This window comes from Cornus florida, unplaced genomic scaffold (assembly GCF_030987335.1).
Source record: "Cornus florida cultivar Cherokee Brave unplaced genomic scaffold, ASM3098733v1 CherokeeBrave_3.0.0_Hap2_Chr11, whole genome shotgun sequence".
NCBI lineage: Eukaryota > Viridiplantae > Streptophyta > Magnoliopsida > Cornales > Cornaceae > Cornus > Cornus florida.
In genome coordinates this window covers 11,312,366-11,331,362 of record NW_026775581.1, presented here as the reverse complement: position 1 = coordinate 11,331,362, position 18,997 = coordinate 11,312,366, and the positions used below count along the sequence as shown (strand labels likewise).

Genomic DNA, 18,997 nt, shown 5'->3' with positions numbered 1-18,997 from the left:
GTGTGTTGTGTTCACAATCCGGACTACGGTCTAGGGGCGTGACAGTTATGGTATCAGAGCATGGTTCTTATAACCTAGGGACGACGGGTAGAGGTTTGTCTATAGCTGTGTGTGTAGGGGTTTGCATTGTCTTATGTGCTTATATGTTTATCTGGTATTTGTCTTGTAAGCATGGTTATGTGAATATGTGATTATGTGTTTATTTGATTACGACAAAGCATGCTATATGTTTTATGACTTTTATTCATATGAGTTAGTTTTGGACTGTGGATAGTGACATTGTTATTGACGTGCATTTCATTGTAGTATGCCACCTCGTAGGAAGGACAAGGCACCGAGAGGCCAAAAGAGTGGGCCTGCAGTTGGACGGTCTGGGGAGAGTCCTGCATCTCACCCGATGGGACAGGGAAGTTTGCCACCGCCAGTGATGTTTGCAGGGGAAGATGAGACAAAAAGACGTCTCAAACTTATCTCCACATTTGTTAGACTCATGCCTACACTGTTTGAGGGTGGGACTGATCCGTTGTTGGCAAATGATTGGTTTGACCAGGTGGAAAAGCATATTGATGCTCTGGCAGTTGAAAACGATTCTGTGAAGATTCTGTTGGCTACCTACAACTTTACTAGGGATGCCAAATTGTGGTGGAAGTCAGTGTCTAACAGAGTGGACGTGAAGACATTGTCGTGGGATGCTTACAAAGAGTTATTTTACATTAAGTTCTTTCCTGCAACTAAAAGATTAGAGCTGCACAAAGAGTTTATCTCTCTGTTCCAGAACAATTCTATGACAGTGACAGACTACGAGAATAAATTCACTTCTCTTTCTCGTTTTGCTCCAGAGATTGTAAGTAAGGAATCAGATAAAGTCTATAAGTTTGTAGAGGGACTCCATCATCGGATTAGGACTTTTGTGGTAGCACAGTGCCTACAGACTTATCCTGAGGCTGTAGAAAGGGCACTGATTGTTGAAGCTGAGCTGAATGATAAAAATCAGACTCGGGATCAGTGGAAGTAAAGACGAGCCAGTGGTTCAGGGGCTGAGGGTCAGTCTAGCAAGAGGCATAGAGGGAGTTCATCTAGGTCTAGAGGACAGCAGTCAGGCTGACCTACTACTTCTACTTCCGTACCATCAGGAGCAGGTAGGAGTGAGGTTATATGTTTCGGATGTCAGCAGCCTGGTCATTATGTGTCTGATTGTCCACAGTCTTTACGAGAGCTTTCTTTGGATGTGGGAAGCAGGGCCATAGGGTTAGAGACTGTCCGAGGAGGACTGGTGGCTCAGACAGAGGTTCTGGTAGTGGTCGTGGTACACAACAGAGACCATCTCAGTCTGCTAAGTACAGTCTGGGTCTAGATCACTACAGCCAACTTCATCTTCATAGGGATTGAGACCAGTTGGGAGGGGTAGTTCTACAAGGACTAGTCAGCAGTCCGGGGTTTAGGCTGGAGGTTCATAGGCTCAGATAGCCCAGGGCCGAGTGTATGCACTTCCTGAGACATCTTCGGGACCATTAGTGGTGAGGGGTATGTTTCCAGTCTTTGGATCTTGGGCTCGCATTTTGTTTGATTCTGGTGCATCTCATTCATTCATTTCATGCACATTTGCACTTGCATCGGGATTAAAGGTTGGTTTTCTGGATCGAGCATTGTGCGTTGATACGCCAGTCAGTGGTTCATTGGTTGTGAACAGGGTGGTGCGTGATTGCACCATTGTGATTGCTGGGCGGACTTTGATTTTTGATCTTATCCTTCTTGAGATGATAGGGTTTGACGTCATTCTTGGGATGGATTGGTTATCATCGTTTCATGTCACCATTGATTGCTTTAGTGGTAGAGTTTCAGTGTGTACGCCGGAGGGAGATTGTTTTGTGTTTGTGGGAGATCGGGGTGATTCCTTGGTTTCAGCTTGTTATGGTGTTCGTGGTTGGGACTGTTGTGATTTCTTCTTAGCTAGCATTTTAGCTGAAGAAGATGGTGATGTGGGGATAGTTTATCCGTTAGTTGTTTGTGAGTTCTTGGATGTGTTTCCGGATAACTTACCGGATTTACCTCATAGAAGAGAAGTTGAGTTTGTGATTGACTTGATGCCTGGTACTGCACCAATTTCTATGGCTCCATATCGTATGGCACCAGCAGAGCTGGAGGAATTAAAGAAGTAGTTGGATGATTTGAGGTTGAAGGGTTTTATTCGGCCTAGTGTTTCACCATGGGGCGCGCCAGTGTTGTTTGCAAAGAAAAAAAGGATGGTTCTATGAGGTTGTGCATTGATTATCGAAAATTGAATCATGCAACCATCAAGAACAAGTATCCTTTACCGCGGATTGATGATTTGTTTGATCAGTTGAGAGGAGCTATTTGCTTTTCCAAGATTGATCTGAGATCTGGTTACTACTAGTTACGAGTTCGGGATGAGGATATTCCAAAGACAGCTTTTCGTACGCGGTATGGTCATTATGAGTTCCTTGTGATGCCTTTTGGTTTGACGAATGCGCCAGCGGCATTCATGGATCTGATGCACCGTGTCTTTCATAGATATCTGGACCAGTTTGTGGTAGTGTTTGTGGATGACATTTTGGTGTATTCATGATCTCGAGAGGATCATGAGATCCATCTGAGGATAGTGTTACAGATGCTGAGAGAGCACCATTTGTATGCCAAGTATTCAAAGTGTGAATTTTGGCTGCAAGAGGTGAAGTTTTTGGGACATGTTGTTTCGGGTAATGGGGTGTCAGTTGATCCTTCGAAGGTAGAAGCAGTTCTAGATTGGGAACGTCCCAAGAATGTGTATGGATTCAGAGTTTTCTTGGCTTAGCGGGTTATTACCGCAGGTTTGTGAGGGACTTTTCTCGCTTAGCTACTCCTATGACTCGGATGACCCGAAAGGGGATCAGATTTGATTGGACTGAAGCTTGTGGTCGTCTTTTCAGGAGTTGAAGACTAGATTGACTACAGCTCCAGTATTGGTGATACCTGAGCGTGGCTTGGATTATGTTGTCTTTTGTGATGCTTCTCGGGATGGTTTGGGCTGTGTGTTGATGCAGGGTGGTAAGGTAGTGGCTTATGGAACTAGACAGTTAAAGATTCATGAGCTTAACTTTCCCACCTATGACTTAGAGTTAACAGCAGTTGTTTTTGCTTTGAAAAGCTGGAGGCATTATTTGTATGGTGAGAGATTCGAGGTGTTCTCAGATCATAAAAGTCTTAAGTACCTTTTCTCTCAGAAGGACTTGAATCACAGGTAGAGGCGATGGGTTGAATATTTGGAAGATTATGATTTTGATTTGCAGTATCATCCGAGTAAGACGAATGTGGTAACAGATGCCTTAAGCCGGAAGTCTCGTGGAGTTTTGGCTGGGTTAGCCATTCGGAAATGGAAGATGTTGGAGGATCTAGCAGAGATGGGATTACAGTGTTATGATGACAGTGTTGGTTATGAGTCAGCTTTTCTGTTTAGTCTTGTGGTTCAACCTACTCTTGTTACATGGGTGATTGAGGCACAGAGACAGGACTCAGATTTAGCTGCCATTCATCAGTTGATTTCAAGTGGGGACACAGTAAAGGACTGGACCTTACACACGGATGGTGGTTTATGGTTTAGAGGTTTGCTTGTGGTTCTTACGGTTTGTTGGGAGGATGTGTTACGGGAGTTTCACACTTCTCGTTTTATTGTGCATCTAGGTGGTACTAAAATGTATCATAATTTGAAACGCCAGTATTGATGGAATGGGATGAAGGCAGATGTAGCTCAGTTTGTTGCCAGATGTCTTACTTGTCAGCAGGTAAAGGCAGAGTATCAGAGACCTGCAGGTTTGTTGCAACCATTGCCAGTAGCACAGTTGAAATGGGAATGTATTGCTATGGATTTTGTGACAAGACTTCCGAGGTCACCGAGGGGTAATGAGTCTATTTGGGTCATTATTAATAGATTGACTAAGACCGCTCACTTTTTGCCTGTTAAGGCGACAGATTCTGTTGAGGCACTTGGCAGATTGTATGTCAGAGAGATTGTTAGATTGCATTGGGTTCCATTGTCTATTGTTTCGGACAGGGATGCCAAGTTCATATCGAAGTTCTGGGAAGGGCTTCATGCAGCGTTTGGTTCACCGTTGCATTTTAGTACGGCATTCCATCCGCAGACGGACGACCAGTCGGAGCGTACTATCCAGATCTTAGAAGATATGCTTCGGGCCTGTGTACTTGATTTTGGTGGTAGTTGGGAGGATCATTTACCTTTTGTTGAGTTTGCCTATAACAATAGCTATCAGTTGAGCATTGAGATGGCTCATTTTGAGGCATTGTATGGTAGGCCTTGTCGTTCTCCTATTTGTTGGACTGAGGTGGGTGAGATAGCTGCCTTAGGGTCAGACATTGTCTTGGAAACCACTGAAAAGATTAAGTTGATTCGGCAGCGATTGTTGACTGCTCAGAGCCGACAAAAAAGTTACGCAGATAGACGGAAACAGCCATTATCCTTTGAGGTGGGAGACCACGTGTTTCTCAAGGTTTCTCCACGAAAAGGATTGCTACGGTTTGGAAAGAGTGGCAAGTTGTCACCTCGTTTCATTGGGCCATTTGAGATTTTGGACCGAGTGGGCGAGGTTGCTTACAGATTGGCATTACCACCACTGATGGACAGGGTCCATAATGTGTTTCATGTTTCGATGTTGCGGAAGTATGAGCTGGATCCATCACATGTATTGAGTTGGGTTGATGTTGACATTGATGAGGATGTTTCTTATGAGGAGGGACCCATTCAGATTCTTGACACTCGGAACAAAGTGTTAAGGGGTAAAACGGTGACTCTCGTGAAGGTTTTGTGGCGACATCACGGTATTGAGGAGGCTACGTGGGAACGGGAACAGGATGTTCGTTCTGCGTATCCGAGTTTGTTTTCTTCCCCAGCTACGACTTGATTTCGGGGACGAAATCCTTGTATGTTGGGGAGACTGTGAGGACCTGCATTTTTATCATTTTTTTCGAACATTTTAGCATTCATGCATTTTTTTTTTTATTGTAAAAAATATGATTATTTTGCAAATGTGAATTAAACATCATTATGTGTTAAGAGATCTTATAGACTATATTATGCAAATAACATATTTGTCAATTAGTATTTCATAAAGGGCATTATGGACTTTTTTTTTGCAAATGGAATACATGGTATTTGATAATTTGATCAAGGGCAAAGTAGACTTTTACTATGCAAAATAGCATAATTGGCATTTGGTTGGTTGTGAAAGCGTATTCCTGACTTTTATCATGCAAATGGTATGAATGGTATTTAGTAGGAAATAAAAGGACTCTTGAGTCCATTTCTTTTGTTGCTGGGTTTGGAAAGTGGTGTTAAAAGAAGAGGGTTTTGGTTACAAACAAAGAAGGAAAGTGTTCTTCACCTTTTAGTTGCTGATTTTGATCCATTTTTGGTGTGGTTTTGAATTGTTGAGCAAGTGTTCAAGCTTCCCTTGAGGTAGAATTGTCTAACCCTCAATTCCTTTGCCTTTAGTGAGTTATCTCTTTCAATTTGAGTTGCAAAGTGTATAAACAACCTAAACTGATGCTGAAACTGCTTGGCTGAAATTGCATGCTGCTATTTTGCTCTAATTCATATAAATTCGTAATTTATCATGCAGAGATGATTTGATATTATGATACTATAGTGAATTAGCTTTCATTGAGAATTGGTTTCACATAAATTGGTTGAGAAATGAATTTACCATGAATTTTTGAAGTTAGAGGGTTCTTGCTGGGCATTCTGGGTTGGGGCCGATTCTGTCCGAGTTTTGTTCATCAAACCTGCTTTAGATGGTATGGTATTTTGATGAAATAAAATTTTATGTTAAAAATATAGTCTTTTAACTTTCAGTGGCCTTTGGATTCACTCCATTTGGACGAAAATTGAATTTACTATGAATTTTTGAAGATGGAAGCTACAGGCTGGAAATCAGTGTGACAGATTTTTATTTCGAAATTGTGGATTAAAACTGTTCCAATTGGGAAGGTATTTTGTTAAACTAAATTGACACTTTCAAAGTACATTGTTTAAGCTTTCATTAGGCTTTGGACTCACTCAATTTGACTTAGAATTGAATTTGTTATGAATTTTCAAAGATGGAAGCTACAGGCTGGAAATCAGTTTCTGGCAGATTTTAGTTCGAACTTTTGGGTCAAAACTGTTCCAATTGGGAAGGGATTTTGTTAAACTAAATTAACACTCTCAAATTAAATTGTTTAAGCTTTCATTAGGCTTTGGAATCACTCAATTTGACTTATAATTGAATTTGTTATGAATTTTCGAAGATGGAAGTAAAATGCTGCATGTGAACTGTTTACTGTTTAGAAACTTCGGAATATGACACAAATGTGCATTCATCTTGCATGGTCATGGGGTTAAGGTTAGAATGGAAAAAGGAAGTGAAAGTTCAATAAAATGATTTTGAAAACCGGATAACAGGGAGGTGCCTTGTATCTGTGAGTTAGGAAAGTGGGATTGATTCAATGATTTCAAAACCGAACAAGGAGTTGCCTTGTCTGTGCAGTTAATGGAAATCTAGAGAAGACGTAGGAGTTGCCTACGCATAATTGTGTCACTAGGCCCCAAATGATTACAAGGAGTTGCTTTGGATCAGGGATAGATGATCAATTCTCTTTTCGTGGTACAGGTAGCAGCTCTGGCCGGATTACATTAACTTTTTGTGATGGAAATTGGATTTTTGGGAAGTGAGAAGTGTCTGTGGCATTAGCATTAGCATCCGCATTGCATGGCACTTCATTTTATTATCCTACATGACATTATTTCTTTCCCGAGTTTTTATGATCCCATTATCCTTTGTCTATTCTTTGTTTGGATTCACGGAGGTATTAAGGAGTGCGCTTTAGGCAATTCCTGCTGAGCTGTGGTTGCTCATTCCTATCTTATTCACATCTTTTCAGGTCATAGCATGGATGGTGTGGAGGGTGTTCCTCCTCAGCTATAGACAGAGTCGGGGCTGGTGTTGTTGTGTTATATTCCGCATAATAGACTATGTTTTGTATTATATTTCCTAGAATTTTCCTGGCATGTAATAAATTTTCTTTTAGACTTTAAAACTTTAAAGTTTTAATATTTGCATCTTATCTATTTATTTTCAGTCTTGATTTTATAAAGAGAAATAGATAGGTGGATGTGTGGTTCAGATATGTTACAGGGATATTCAGTGATTTTAAGACTGTGATTATTTGTGTGTTGTGTTCACAATCCGGACTACGGTCTAGGGGCGTGACAATGTCTGTATGCAAACAATAAGGTCCCAATTGGGAAGAATTGGGACAGGTATAGACATGGTATTAAATATTATTAATACTAAGACCATCTCTGTCAAACCTTCCCCAGAAGCTCTTATCAAAGGCTCTTGTTCAACCTGCTATTGAGGTTTCAGGTTTCAAGTTGTCTCATCAGATAAAGAATGAGGAATTTCTTCAACTCCTTACTCAGAAAATTCAAGGACTCAAAATCCAAACTTTGTCTCATACTAAATCTGACACTGTTTCTGAAAATGAATTTTCTCCTCATATTGAGGATTTTCAGGCTGCTTTTTCAATCTCAACTATGCCTGATTTCAACAAAATTGTCTATGACAAAAATATCCACTCAAATACAACCCCTGCTCCGAGTAGATATTACTATCCTAGACCAACCCCTCAAGATATCTTATATGAAGAGGATTATTTTCATACTCAGAAATCTTTCCATGGGAAAACCATTTATGAATGGAACATCGATGGTAAATCTGACTATCAGATTTATGAGGTTGTACATCAAATGTTAATGTACAGTCAAGTCTGTAAATTTAGCCAGAACACTGACCCAACAATTGCAAAATTTATTGTTGCGGGTTTTACAGGCATCCTTAAAGGATGGTGGGATAATGTTCTCACTGATGTCCAGAAGGCAGAGATATTTTCAGCTGTCAAGATTGTCAAGGATGAAATTACTCAACAAGAAGGCCCAGCTGCTAATGCGGTTTACACTTTCATCACCACAATCATTCAACATTTCGTTGGTCCAGAAGGAGCTAACAGTGAACGAAGTAGAGAGTTGTTACAGAATCTCAGATGTCCATCTTTAACTCATTTCCGGTGGTACAAAGATGTCTTCTTAGCCAAGGTCTTACAGCTTCGTGATGCCAATCATGAACATTGGAAAGCAAAATTTGTGGATGGTCTTTCTACCTTTTTTGCTGAAAGAATCAGAAAGAAATTAAGGGATATAAACAATGGAATCTCTATCCTTTACAGAAACTATACCTATGGTGGATTAGTCAACATCGTAATCCAAGAAGGTTTAGCTCTCTATAATGATCTGAAGTTGCAGTCTCAGTTAAAACAACAAAGATTAACAAGTAAAAAGGAAGTAGGTGAATTTTGTGATCAATTTGCCTATCAGACTCCTTTATCTTATCCTAAAGTTAGGAAAAGACATAAGGTTGACAAGCCTTATAAAAAGAAATATTCTCGAAGGAAATATCAACAGAAGGTTGATAATTCAAAACAGTACACTAAGCCCAAAAGGAAAACCTATCCAAAAGCAATGGGTAAAGGAAAACCCAAGACAGAGGCTAAGTGTTTCAAATGTGGACGGATAGGCCACTATACCAATAAGTGCAGAACTAAGGAGAAACTTAACAGTCTTCCAATCAGTGAAGAGTTAAAACTCTAATTAAGCAAATTAATGCTTAATACTAGTTCTTCTGAAAATGGATCTTCTGATTCCGAGGACATACTCATGGAATTACAATCTTCATCTTCCTCTGAAGAAGAAAATAGTAATCCATAATGTTCTTGTCACCAGAAGAATGACTATTACAAGGCTATTGTTGAAATGAATGGGCTCAGTTTAAATGTCTTAACTGCCCATCAACAATCATTGTTGGATCTTATAGATCAAGTTCAAGATCCTCAGATTAAAATGAAGATATTTGAAACAGGTTATGCGATTGCACAATCTATAGAAGATAATGATAATCCAGACTTTCTAAGATCTGAAAATCATTATAGCATGAAAGAAGTTCTAAGCAAATTAGAACATCAAAGCCAGAACTCTCGTCCTGCTAATCTTCCAGATTTAAGGATGGAGGTTAACAATTTAAAAGCTGAAATTCACCAATTAAAGATCCATCAAACCAATATGGATTTAGAAATTAAGCTTTTAAAAGACAAGACAAATCATGCTACATAATCTTCTTCCTCACAGATTGAAGTGCCTAAAGATAAAGATTATCTTAATCTTTTGAATCAAGTCACTTACCAAAAATGGTATATATCCATTAATTTGGTAATCAATCAGGAATTTACTATCACTAATGCTGTTGCTTTGGTTGATAGTGGTGCTGACATGAATTGTATTCAAAAAGGATTGGTCCCGACTTAATATTTTGAGAAAACTACTTAAGGTCTTACCAGTGCAAGTGGTGGTAAGATGCAGATTAAGTATAAGCTTAATCATGTTTTTATTTGTAAACAAGGTATTTATTTACCATCTACCTTTTTACTTATTAAAAACATGGCACAACAGGTTATTTTGGGCACCCTTTTTTTAGCCTTGATTATGCCAATTGAGAAAATTGATTCTCACGGCATATGCTCAACTCTACAGGGTCAATCAATCACATTTGAGTTTTTGACCAGACCCGTGAATAAGCATATTAATGCTCTTAAAGATAGCATTATCTTTAAAGAAAAACAACTGAATTATTTGCAAAAGGAAGTCTCTTCCTTAACAATTAATCAAAGATTGGTACATGCCACTGAGCAATAGAAAATTGAGTCTATAAGACAAAGTTTTCTAAAGGATATCTGCAGTGATGTTCCTAATGCTTTTTGGGACAGAAAGAAGCAGATTGTTTTTTTGCCTTATGAGAAAGGATTTACCGATCTGATGATCCCTTCCAAAGCTAGTCCCAGCCATATGAAAGCTGACTACTTGGAACTTTGCAAAACTGAAATTAGCTCTTTAATGGAAAAGAAGCTAGTTACGGCAAGTTACTCCCCATGGAGTTGTAGAGCTTTTTATGTTAATAAAAACTCTGAAAAAGAACGAGGAGTTCCTTAACTGGTTATTGATTATCAACCACTCAACCTTGCTTTGAGCTGGATTCGATACCTAATTCCAAACATTAAAGATCTATTTTATAGATTACAATCTGCTGTAATATTTTTTAAATTTGATCTTAAGTCAGGATATTACCAGGTACAGATTGCAGAAAAGAACCGATATAAAACTGTTTTTTGTGTACCCTTTGGACAACATGAATGGACAGTAATGCCATTTGGTTTAAAAAATGCCCCTTCAGAATTTCAACATATTTTGAATGACATTTTTAATCCTTATACTGAATTTTCTATTGTTTATATTGATGATATTTTAATATTTTCAAAATTAATAGAACAACATTATAAGAAATTGAAAATTTTCAAAGATGTTATTTACCGAAGTGGTTTAGTAGTTTCTGCTCTTAAACTTAAAATTTTCCTCACTCAAGTAAGATTTCTTGGCCATGAAATTTGTGATGGAAAAATCAAACCCATTGACAAAAGTATTGAGTTTGCCTCGAAATTCCCTGGTGAAATTAAAGATAAAACTCAATTGCAAAGATTTCTTGGTAGTTTGAATTGTATTCGTATCCATTACAAGAATCTTACACAGGACACAACAATTTTATATACACTGTGACGACCCTGGTTTTTAGGCCAGCGTGTCCTGTGATGAACCGTAAGGATGATCCGATAACGGATCCGAATGCGGAAGCAAAAGTAGAAAACAAGACTTTAAGAAGTTAAAGTGACCTTCCATGAGGTCGTGGAACTCAACAAGAACTGATGCGGAAGCAAAAGATCAAAAATATGACAAATAAGCCCCCAGGGGTAAAATAGTCATTTCTAAAAATTATAGATTCGGGTGCCACTGAGTACACTGCTGGAAGGATAATGAAAAACTAATCAAGATGGACTCAAGAATCGCATGATTCGGAGTCCAGACGAAGGAGAAACGGCATGACGAAGAAAAAGGAGCACTTAAAGCAAAAAGGGTAAATTGGTAATTATCCAGGAAGAACCGGGTACAACCGAGTACATCGTTAGAAAAACAGTGAAAAATTAGTCAAGTTCAAAAAAAAATTCACTTGAATCGGAGTCCGGACGAAGGAGAAAAGCCCAAAAGAAGAATTGACGTTGCACGCAGTGCGCGCGCAGGTGCACACATGGCTGGCAGCAGCAGCCCATAAAGCTGCTGTGGGTTTGTTTTTCGGAAAAATACGGAACAGAGGCTGAATTTAGAGGCCTAAATGAATTTTTTTGCAAAAACACAAAGAAAAAACCCCCCTCAAAATTGAATTTTCTATGTGACTCGTAAGAGAATTCAAAAAAACCGCAATGTAAAATGCCCAAAATTTCCTCCCAAGAAATCTGGTCCAGAGGGTCGAAAAAGTTGCTAAATAGAAAACTGAAAGCTGAACTTTACGATCGATTTCTGGCACCAAGACAACATTTTCTGGAAAAACACGAAAATACCCCCCCCCCCCAAAATCACGTTTTCTATTCAACCATGTTGAAAGAAGGAAATAAAACCACCTTGAAAAGTATATAATGCCCCAAGATCAGAATATGCAAAAAAAATGCGAAATGAATTCACAAGAGGCTCAAAACACACACGATAAGGTTTTGCCCGGAAACGACCATGCACGCAAACGTAACTTACCTATTTGGACGTGCTACAATGGTCCACGACTTAAAAATACCACCGATACAAAATCCGACCCCCCAACGGGCAAAAAGACAAAAAATGGAACTTGGAATGAAAACTCAGAATCCAAAAATACAAAACGGGATCAAATGACCGTTTGGCCCTTGGCCACACTTCAAATATGATTTATGAGACCCTATGAAAGAATGAGAATGGAATTCCCACACCTGATGCAACTATGGTGAAGCAATAACTTGCGAATTTTCAAGATTTTCACAATATTTCATAAAGTTAAAAAGTACATAGAATACAATATAATGTTCATTGGCCTCCGGCCTCATCTCATACATATCAAATATATTGAAAGGAGTGTACTTAAGTACACATTACATATATGGAATCAAATATACATATTTTGACATATAAGTCTACAAAATGACATTTCATGCTAACATTTGCATGAAATGGAAACTTGAAAGCTACACGACATCCAAGGAATGCTACGCATCACGAACCAAGTCTTCGTACTTGAAATATGCCCCAGTATCGTAGGGGTGAGCAACATAAAGCTACTCGTAGGAGATGAGCATGCATCGACCTAGCATTTTACAAATTTATCACCTTAAGGTGAAACATGTTAAAGGGGCTCATGCCACCTAACGTCTATGTCCAAATAAGACTCGGGGAGCATCCTAAGCTACCTTAGAGTCTAAGCAATAAGAATCATGATATACATACGTGTATGAAACGAATCATGGTTGGGATAATCTAAGAACACGACAAGAAGAATGCTTGAGCATAGATTAACATGAATTGCATTTTCAATACAATTGAATTAGGTCTAGAGTAATCCATATAACATGATAAAAGCATATTTGAATACAAGTTAACAAGAATCACATTATCCACGCAATTCAACAATAAAAGAGCATGTTATACAATGCAACAAGGTTTAAGTTCTCAAAGCTATTAACTTAGAATCTAAAGCACAAAATAACAGTAGTGGTTCATGCCACCTAATATCTATGTTATAAATGAATCAATAGGATCAATCCTAAGCTTTATTAGAATGTCAAAATATGATTTTCAATATCGATGCAATTTAACCAACATTGGAACTTCCAATACAACGCATAAAGCACAATTTCGCAAAGTTAACATCCTGTAACTTAAAATGGAATGACAAATAAGAAACAACAAGTTACAACATCATCTAGTTATCAACTTGAAAATGAAATGTGAAATCAAACAAAGTGGATACTCGGACGTCACGCCGGATCAGACCGACAACATAGTTACTTTAGGGTTACTAGCCCATGGGTAACCTCCTTATGTGTGCACTAGACTATATATAGAGGGACTATCCTCCGTATTAGAACTACGTCCTAGCCATAGTCAAACAATGACATCCCCAAGTTTCTAAAATCAACAAGTTGTGCAACAACGCATATATCAACAGGAATATGCAAGATAATCAACTATCTACTAAGCACAACCAAATTTGGAAACCTATACAATACATGTTCTAAATCCACAACTAATATGATATGATGAATATCGAATCTTCAGTGTGCGATTCGTTACACGTTATGCATGAAAGATGTTAAACACGAAGTGTGCAAATCATTACACAAGGTAACAATATATTCAATAAGGAAAATATATTCTCATGAATACAAACATAACAACTATGTTATCCAATGTTCAAAACATAAACAAACAAATATACAACAAGTCTAAGTCCATGATTTGAATATAGAAACCACTTCTAAAACACAACTAGATCATGGAGCAAATTGATAGAATTTAAATAAATAAACACAATTAAATTTTATAGATTCCGATTCAATTCCAATTAACCTCAATTTAACACATGTTAAAGGACATGGCAAGGTCATCACCTATATTCATTCTAAAACTCAATTAGGTTGTTAGAACAACAAAGTAGAACTTTAATTAAATCATGCTAATTTAAATCCCAAGGTTCTAAAACAAATTCAAATAGTCCCAAATTAATATATACTAGTAAACAAGTCATGGCCAATACAAACATCAAGTTAAAAACTTAATTAAGCTAATGGGACCACAAAATAGATTTTAATTAATTCTTTTAATTAAAATCTCTAGATTTTCAAACTTAACCAAATGCTCTCAAATTAACATATCTTAGAGAACATGCCAAGGACTAATATAATATCACATTACGAGTTTATTTCATTCAATTTAAGACCATGTGAATTAAACTTTCACTAAAGTTAAATATAAATTAAAAGTTGCAATTCTCATGCAATTAATCCCAATTTAATATATATGAACAACTATACCTAAGCTTAATTTTCTAGCATGCCACAATACAATTCCAAGTTGTATATCACCATGAGGATTAAATCTTAAACATGGAATTTAATTAAATAAAAGGTTTCAAAACCTAACCGAATATTCTAAATCAAATATATGTGAAGTTATATGGCATGTAGATCAAGAATATCAAGTCGGAATTTAAATGGAGTGAATAATGCACTCGGGGCAAATTAATTAATAATTACTAATTTTCAAAACACCTCCAATTACTTTCAAATTCAACTATGCTGAAGAGCATGCTAATGCCTAATATAATATGCTAACACATATTAATTTCAAACTAGTTAAGGTCATGTGAATTAAACTTTCACCTAAGATAAATATTAAATAAAATCTTTAATACTTATTCAAATGTTCCAATTTTAATACACGACAATGAGCATATCAAGGGGCAATATAAAATCATGTTACATGTTTAAACCAAGTTATGAGCAACCGGGAAAATTAGATCCCGTACAAGAAAAATAAATAATAAAATCTCTAGATTTTATATTTAATCATGCAAACAAGTATTATAAGCATCACAAGCATGCTATATAACAAGAATTTAAACCTAGAACATCTCCTACCTCAATTTGAGATGAAAATCTCAAATGCCATCAAAATGGAACGGCTCTAAATCTGACGAAACTACTAGGTTTTGTCGGGGACAACGCCGTGAACATAACCCCCATGAAAGCCCCATCAAAATCATAACTTGACCTCAAAGCCAAACTCAAAAAATGGTCAAAACTGAATTCTAATAAGGGGGAAAGGTAGAGCACGGCGAGGGGAACAACAAACGTTAAGGCCGAAGACTTTCCATCAAGGAAAAGTGAACCAAAAGAGGAGAGAGAAGATGGCAGTACCCCTTAGGCTGCCATGGGAGCTCCAGGTTGTGTATGAAGAGGGGAGAAGATGAAAAATGAAATATCTCACCCCCCTTTTATAGAAATCTCAAAAAGTGCCCCGAACGGGCCCCGTCGGGTCTGAAAAAGTAAAATTTGAGCAAACATACTCAAATAGCAAAACTTTGTGAACAAAAAAGATTCAAAATGATAAAATATGAACAACGGAAGAAACAGCGTCAAAAACTGAGTCCCGAACAGAAAGTTATGCCCAAAATAAGTTTGGCGCAAACTGGGGTTAGAAATCCTGAAACTGGAAAACATCGACCAGGAGGAAATTTCAAGAGTACACAACTCGACAAAATGTGAAAATGAATCCCGTACGAGGATCCAGGCTCAAAACAAGACATTTTGCAATAACTTTTATTAATTACATAATGACCCCTCTAAAAAGTGAAAACTGCACTTATGGCCCAGAGTAAAAATATCTTCCAAAAATATTTTCTTAAAAACCCCTGAAATAAAATATCTTCAAAAGATATTTACGAAAAATACCCCAAAAAAAGAAAATAATTTCAAAGAACTTTGCATCCATACCCCTATGGACACCGAGAGCAACCAGAGTACTTTCTTGCAAAAGTAAAGATACGTATTTCGTGGAAACCACTCAAGATGGAGATACATGAAGTTAAAAACCAACTCTGAACACAAGAAGTGTGGTTACGCCAACAAAGTGTCAAATGGGGAAAAGACAAAATAGGGAAAGGACGAAATAGCCCATAGTGTCGAAAAAAGAAAATTGTGAAAATGACTCGATCCTCAAAAGAAGTTGTCAATCCACGGAAAAGAGTCTCAGGAACCAATTCCGAGCACTCGAGATGACACTAAGCGACACGAAACAGAGCTCAAAAAATAAAATTAAACAAAAAAAATTCATTCATAAAATTTCGAGAAAAAGGAAAGGAAGGCAAATGACCGGGTCGTTACATACACGGCTCAGGAAGTCACCTTCCCCTTGGACTGAAGAACATACTGGAGCCATCCAGAAGATTAAACTTCGCGCTAAACAGATTCCTTGCTTAGCCTAAGCAAATTCTTCATGGTTTAAAATTGTTGAAACAGATGCATCCAACATTGGATATGGCGGTATTCTTAAACAAAAGAATCCCGAAACAGGAACAGAGGAACTTGTTCGCTTCACTTCCGGAGCTTCAAAAAATGCACAATTAAATTATTCTACTATTAAGAAGGAAATTCTTTCTTTAGTTAAATGCATTTATAAATTCTAGGATGATTTAATCAACCAGAAATTCTTGTTACGCATTGATTGTAGTGCTGCTAAACAAGTACCGGAAAAAGATGTAAAAAATTTAGTTTCCAAACAGATATTTGCTAGTTGGCAAGCTGATTTATCTGCTTTTGATTTTTCTATTGAATATATTAAAGGCAGTTCTAATTCTTTACCTGATTTTTTAACCAGTGAATTTTTATAGGGTTCATGAGTCAGCCCCATAATGGGCAAGGCCGTGGTAATACCACAAAAGGCCGTGGCAAAGGTAGGGCAAAAGCTAAAGTGGTTATACCACTGACTGATGATCAGTATCCAGCTTTGGAGCATCTATCTGACTTGCTTCGGACTCCTACTCCAGGAGAAAGCTTACATTAGTCTTGACGTAATGGTGTTGTATGTATTCAAATTTCAATATACGGATTAAAGTTTGTCAAGTTAATAATCCAACAATGTGAATAAGTCAAGTTTAAAGTTAAAAATGTAAATCAATTAAGTAGTATGAACAACAATGAACTAACGGCTAAGGGCTAACGGCATCGAGCATCTCTAACGGGTTTTCTAGAATTAGGCTATCTGAATTTGTCATATCATTATTTTTTAATAGTAACGTCAGCATTTCTTATAGTCACGTCAGCGTTTTAGAGTTTTCAAATTTTAGTTATTGTATGTACTCCAATGGTGTATTTTTGCTTAAATTTTTTTTTTTTTAATATTTTAATACTTTTAAAATTTTTAATAAATTTTTCTTTTTAACTTTTTCTTAACGGCTATATTTCTAACGGTTATATTTTTCATTTTATATAAACAATCATTTATTCATCTCAACTTATTCTAACAAAATATCAATTCACATCTCCTTCAATCTCAAAATTCCAATGGCTTCCTCATCACGATTTTTTCCTTTGTCAGGCTCTAGTTATTCATCTTCTTCGTCATCCTCTTTATCAGATAACCCTATTGATGCATTGATTCAACATAATCAAGACGCCTTTCGTTTGATTTTGAATTCAGTGAACTCAAAGATAGTAGAACAAGTCTTTAAATCGCGTAAGAGGCGATACATTCATCGTGATCGAGAGGAAAGCCATTGTCAACTAATGAAGGATTACTTTGGCGAGAATTGCACATATCCACCAGAGTACTTTCACGGACGATTCAGGATGCGACGAGAACTATCTTCATATCCTAAATGATGTTAAAGCTTATGACAACTACTTTATCCAAAAAAGGGATGCAATAGGTCGTCTGGGGTTATGTTCTAAATAAAAGATGACAACTGCAATACGTATACTCGTATATGGTTGTGTAGCCAATCATTGTGACGAGTATATTAAAATCAGTGAGAGCACTGCCATTGAAACCTTGATGACATTTTGTAAGGTTGTTGTTGCTGTGTATGTGGAAGAGTACATGTGCTCACCCAATGAAGCTGACATAACACGACTACTTCGAGAAGGGGAGGAGAGAGGATTCTTGAGTATACCTAGTTCTATCGACTGTATGCACTGGGAGTGGAAGAATTGTTCGGTGGCGTGGCATGGCACGCATAAAGGATGATTTCATATGCCTACGCTCATATTGGAGGTGGTTGCCTCAAAAGATTGGTGGATTTGGCATGCATTCTTTGGAATGTTGGGGTCACATAATGATATTAATGTGTTGGATCATTCTTCGGTATTTGATAGTACCGTTACTTGCCAAATTCCTCTGGTTAATTTCGTTGTGAATGGCCATTACTATAGAATGGGGTATTACCTATCTGATGGTATATACCCTAAGTGGACAACTTTGATGCAGACCATCCCGCACCCAACTACAGCAAAAGAAAAACTTTTTGCTCAGAGACAAGAGGCTTGTTGGAAAGATGTGGAATGAGCTTTTAGGATTTTGCAGATCAAGTGGACAATAATGCAAGGACTAATGCGTTTTTAGGATAAAGGGGACTTATGCCATATAATGAAAATGTGCATCATCCTTTATAACATGATCATTAAAGATGAGCGCCATGCCAATGTTGGCACCCTAGCAACCAACGGCGCCCCACTGCTTAAAACCACGACTGGATCAGAGAAACTTGATGAGTTGTTCTCCGCCACAACGGAGGCAGAAGGCGGCGGTGGAAGAGGATGAACGAGAACGGAAACCTTCATCCCGTTATAGCACCTGCCCGTGCTACAGATGAAGTAGTAGCGCTGCGCCTTGTCGAGGAGAATAAGTCTTTTCCACTGCTCCAATTACCCACAGCACTTTCGATTGTGCAGTTGTCGTAGCCTGTTTGGTTCACCTCGAACACATTATACTGAAATTTCCGATACCTAAAAGCTGCAACAACAAAAGAGAGAGAGTGTGATAGATCTAGAGAGCGATGGAGGTGAATGTCTATCTATCTATCTATATATATATATATAGTACTTACAGATGAGGTCGCCGACATAGAAGGTGTGATTGTTGGCCCAGAGAGTGAAGTGAGTGTAGTTGATGTCGGGGTTCCAACTGCGGTTGGCTCCAACAATGTGGTCGGTAGTGCAAACGGTGGAGACGGCGGGGACAAGGAGGACGAAGGAGATAAGGCGGTGAGTTGAGGCTGAGATGGACATGATTGATTTTAGGTTGGTTTGGTCCGTAGCTACTTTTTATTTTTTGTTGACTACAGTTGACCACTTGGTATGGACTATGGAGTGGTATACCATACAGCTTGGTGGTATGGACTATGGAGTGGTATACCATACAGCAGTTATATAACGGATCTAATAAAATTTGAAACTAGTTGTGCAAACAAGGCACTAAATTCCCTTTCCAGGA

The 18,997-nt window shown here is 37.9% G+C and overlaps 2 protein-coding genes, 1 long non-coding RNA gene and 1 pseudogene across 3 annotated transcripts; 3 read left to right on the top strand and 1 right to left on the bottom strand.

Moving 5' to 3' along the window:
* Nucleotides 1–2,786: 2,786 nt before the first annotated feature.
* LOC132280833 (uncharacterized) lies at nt 2,787–4,913 on the top strand. Its single transcript, XM_059782587.1, has 5 exons — nt 2,787–2,828; nt 3,042–3,179; nt 3,288–3,620; nt 3,780–4,093; nt 4,214–4,913. The coding sequence occupies exons 1-5, from the start codon at nt 2,787–2,789 to the stop codon at nt 4,911–4,913; spliced, it is 1,527 nt and encodes a 508-aa protein (XP_059638570.1).
* Nucleotides 4,914–5,313: 400 nt separating this feature from the next.
* Nucleotides 5,314–7,111, top strand: LOC132284546 (uncharacterized). The gene is made up of 2 exons (XR_009472310.1): nt 5,314–5,467; nt 6,931–7,111. It is a non-coding gene; the product is annotated as an uncharacterized LOC132284546 (long non-coding RNA).
* A 10,353-nt stretch (nt 7,112–17,464) lies between these two features.
* Nucleotides 17,465–18,070, top strand: LOC132280832 (uncharacterized). Its single transcript, XM_059782586.1, has 2 exons — nt 17,465–17,693; nt 17,796–18,070. Exons 1-2 carry the CDS (start codon nt 17,465–17,467, stop codon nt 18,068–18,070), a joined length of 504 nt encoding a protein of 167 aa, XP_059638569.1.
* Nucleotides 18,071–18,171: 101 nt separating this feature from the next.
* LOC132280831 (early nodulin-like protein 19) lies at nt 18,172–18,792 on the bottom strand (annotated as a pseudogene).
* Between the last annotated feature and the right edge of the window lie 205 nt (nt 18,793–18,997).